Raw genomic sequence first — 3,983 nt, 5'->3', positions numbered from 1 at the left:
AATTAAGACACTACTTTGAAACACACACTATACATATAAAACCTAACTATCATATAAAGAATGTCATGAGAAAACCAGAAATGTCAGGAAGGATGGCAAAATGGTCGGTGAAATTAAGCACATTTGACATCATATACGAACCAAGATCAACTATAAAATCACAAGCATTAGCGGACTTTGTGGCTGACTTTAGTGATTATCTACAAAATGAAGTAGACCTGGAAGCCAAGCAACTCCTAGAAGATGAACACCTGGGAAGATGGACGCTGTTCACAGATGGAGCTTCTAATAAGAAAGGAACAGACCTTGGGATCATACTAAAGTCGCCACAGGGGGACATCATACCCCAAGCAGTTAGTTGTGGATTCAACACTACTAACAACGAAGTAGAATACAAAGCACTCATCATGGGACTATAATTGGCTAAGGATCTTCAAATCAAGGATCTTCAGGTATTTGTTGACTCTTTATTACTAACCAATCACTACAACGGATATTATGAAGTGAAAGGTGAAAAATTAGCATTATACCTAGAGATGCTCAAAATATTAGCTTCTGATTTCGAAAACTTTAGCCTAACCCAAGTGCCCAGAGAGGAAAACACACAAGCAGATGCACTAGCCAACTGAGGATCCTCCCTTAGGATCCCACCAGAGACGAAGATTCCTATAACTCACATAATAACCCCAGCCATAGAAACCCTCTCCAACAAGTCAGAAGATCCCCAAGCGTCTGAAAAGCATAGCAGCTATTGAAGATCCTGACCCTAGGATCCTTCCTCAATGAGATCCCGACGAACAGGATCCTTAAAGAAGTATTCGATCATGGACCCAAACAATTATGGAGTATCTCCAAAATGGCACAATCCCGACAGGAGAAAAAAGTGAACGAGAATGCAGGACGAGAGTCTCAAGATTCGTGTTAATCCAAGGTAAACTTTACAAAAAATCCATGGCAGGACCATACCTAAGATGCTTGGAAGATCCTGAAGTTGCAGAAGTCTTAAAGGATATACACGAAGGAGATTGTGGCAATCACACAGGGGGCAGATCCTTATGCTCCAAAATACTAAGAACAGGATACTACTGGCCAACCATGAAGAAAGACACATTTCTACATGCTCAAAAATGTGATGCTTGCCAAAGACACAACAACATCCTGCACCAACCGGCAGAACCTCTACATCCTATTATCTCCCCATAGCCATTCATGAAATGGGGGATTGATATTGTAGGAAAATTGCCAGTAGCCCCAAGAGGAAAAGTCTTCATGTTGGGGATGACTGATTTCTTCTCCAAATGGATCGAAGATGAAGCTTTCGTCCAGGTAAGAGACAAAGAAGTAGTATAATTTATTAAACGTAATATCTTGACCAGGTCTGGGATCCCGACTGAGATCATATGCGACAATGGATCCCAATTTATTAGCAAAAGAACAAGAGACTTTTGCACAAGCTGGGGGATCAAAATGATAATGTCCACTCCTATTCATCCCAAAGCTAATGGTCAAGCGGAGTCCAGCAACAAAATCATAGTTAACAATTTGAAGAAAAGGCTGAACAAAAAGAAGGGAAGATGGGCAAAAGAACTCCCTTTCGTTTTATGGGCAAATAGAACCACTTCCAAAGTGGCCACAGGTCAGACCCCCTATTCCTTGGTGTTTGGGACAGAAGCAGTAATCCCTACTGAAGTAGTGATCCCAATGGCAAGATACTTGCTACAAGAACAAGAGAATAATGACAGGATCCTAACACAGGATCTTGACACTATTGACGAGCTTAGGGATCTTGCCAAAATACGCATTGCTGCTCACCAACAAAAAATCACCAAGGCTTACAATAGGAATATAAGGGTCAGAAGGTTTCAAATAGGAGACTTGGTATTCAGGAAAAAATTCCAAAACACCAAGGATCCTAGTCCAGGAAAATTGGCTCCCAAATGGGAAGGACCATATCATGTAGATGTTGAAGCAGGAAAAAGAGCATACTTGCTAGCAACACTCGAAGGAGAAGTTCTGCCAAGATCCTGGAATGCCATACACCTTAAAGCATACTACATGTAAGTAGGATCAAATGATCCACAAGAAAACCAAGGTACACATGTCCTTTACCTTAAAACTTTTATTATTATTGATTTCTCGAACACATTACTAACTTAAGAATTGGAGGGGCGTTAGCTAGACTAACGCCCACCCTTAGCTAACACTTGCTATGCAGAACGACATACAATTAAGGATCCTCAAGAGTGGAGATCCTGAAACACTGGGATCCTAACAATCGGAGATCCTGGAATGACTGGATCCTCAAGTTTGAACACCCCGAAGCACAAGGATCTTGACACACAAATATCCCAATACTTGGTAAACCCCATTATATTTAACAATATAATACTTAAACTATCATGTACACAAGCTAGAGACTGATCATCTCTCCTACGCCTAAGGGTACTTAATCCCCTCTAAGATCTAATTACCTATTTCACACGAACTAAGGTTTATACACCTCGCTTGGACGCATGTTATCTAACTGTGGGATACGGATAAGGGGATCATTTCATGATTCAGTGGCTTGGAAACCCTCTTATCTTTTAACACAAGTTGAGATCCTTATGGTTTATAACATTTTCATGTTATCCAGAAATAGGGATCCTACCCCAGTGATTACTTAAGGCTTATAACATTTTCATGTTATCGGGATTTTACCCTAGCAACTACTTAAGGCTTATAACATTTTCATGTTATCAAAGATTGGGATTTTGCCCCAAAAATCACACAAGACCTATACCAGCTTCATGTTGTCACATGTTGGGAATGTTCCCCAGAAAATCCGGTCAGATTGTAACGTTTTCATGTTACCTACCCAATGAGTTATATCTCAAGCAGGGATCCTCCCCAGAATATAACATTAACATGTTATCTATTTTGTCTAAGTCTATAATCTAAGCAGGTTATCCTAAGGACAAATTTCCCTTACAAGATCCAAGATCTTTATTTTGTAGAATCTCTCATGGTAAGGATCCTCGCCCTTAAGGATCCTCATCGACCTTCGTTATTAAGGGACCTCATTCCCAACATTGAACCAAAGTTCTCTCCTAAGTTGGAATTTTTCCTCAGTAAATTCTGAAATTCAAAGAATCGTGAAGCTCAAAGACAAACTCGAAGGCAATCGGCGATGAGAAAAACCATAAGAGAGATGTAAAAGGAAAATGCTACCATATCATCCAAAACAAAAAAGAGTTGCATATCAACACAACCAAAAGGTTAATTGTCTTACATCACTAACAAAAGCAAAAAACTACTCAAACCAATTTTTTGCAAGCCTAGACCTTAGTCTGGTCATCATCGGTCATGACCTCCTTCTCCCTCCTCCGGTCAACATCAACATAGGATCCTGATTGGCGACAACAGGCTTATTGATCAGCTTGGCCAACGCCTCACACCATCCTTCCACGTCCCAGGAACTCGCATTATCCAGATACCCAACCAGCTTGATCTTGGTCTGTAGAATAGCTATTGTAGCGCTCGTCTTGGCATCAACAATCACCTCCTCGAGATCCGACAGATGCTCTTCTTCCTTTTCGACTTTCTGCTTGCTCAACAACTACACCCTTTGGAGAAGATGCTCGTTGGTGACCCTCCATGTCTTCTCCTGATCTTTTAGAACAAACTCGACTTTATCAACACGGACCCTGAGGTCGTTGGTAACATGAGAAACATGGGCGAAGACCTGAAAGAAATATAAACATCAACATGAAAAATGAAAGGTATGATAGATTAATATGAATAATGCCTATGCGGAATTCTTACAGCTTGAGAAAATGAAGACAACTTCCTGAGTGTATCCTCGATGTTGAGGTTCTCTAAGTTGAAATCTACAGTCTCAGAAGTCTTTCGTTTTCAGGATCCTGAAGCCTTAACCCTATGATCTATATGAGATCTCTTGGGAGGAGGTAGAATGACACCTTTTTCCTGTTTATCTTTGATTG

General features: G+C 40.5%; 1 protein-coding gene across 1 annotated transcript; it reads left to right on the top strand.

Moving 5' to 3' along the window:
- Positions 1-1,473: 1,473 nt before the first annotated feature.
- Positions 1,474-2,061, top strand: LOC145106564 (uncharacterized). The gene has a single exon (XM_079043528.1). The coding sequence runs from the start codon at positions 1,474-1,476 to the stop codon at positions 2,059-2,061; it is 588 nt and encodes a 195-aa protein (XP_078899654.1).
- The last annotated feature ends 1,922 nt before the right edge of the window (positions 2,062-3,983 follow it).

The sequence above is a fragment of the Lactuca virosa genome, chromosome 4 (genome assembly GCF_052849685.1).
Source record: "Lactuca virosa cultivar CGN04683 chromosome 4, Lactuca_virosa_CGN04683_v6, whole genome shotgun sequence".
NCBI classification, from domain to species: domain Eukaryota; kingdom Viridiplantae; phylum Streptophyta; class Magnoliopsida; order Asterales; family Asteraceae; genus Lactuca; species Lactuca virosa.
Note: the sequence above shows the minus strand (reverse complement) of the source record. Positions and strands in the feature narration are given on the sequence as shown.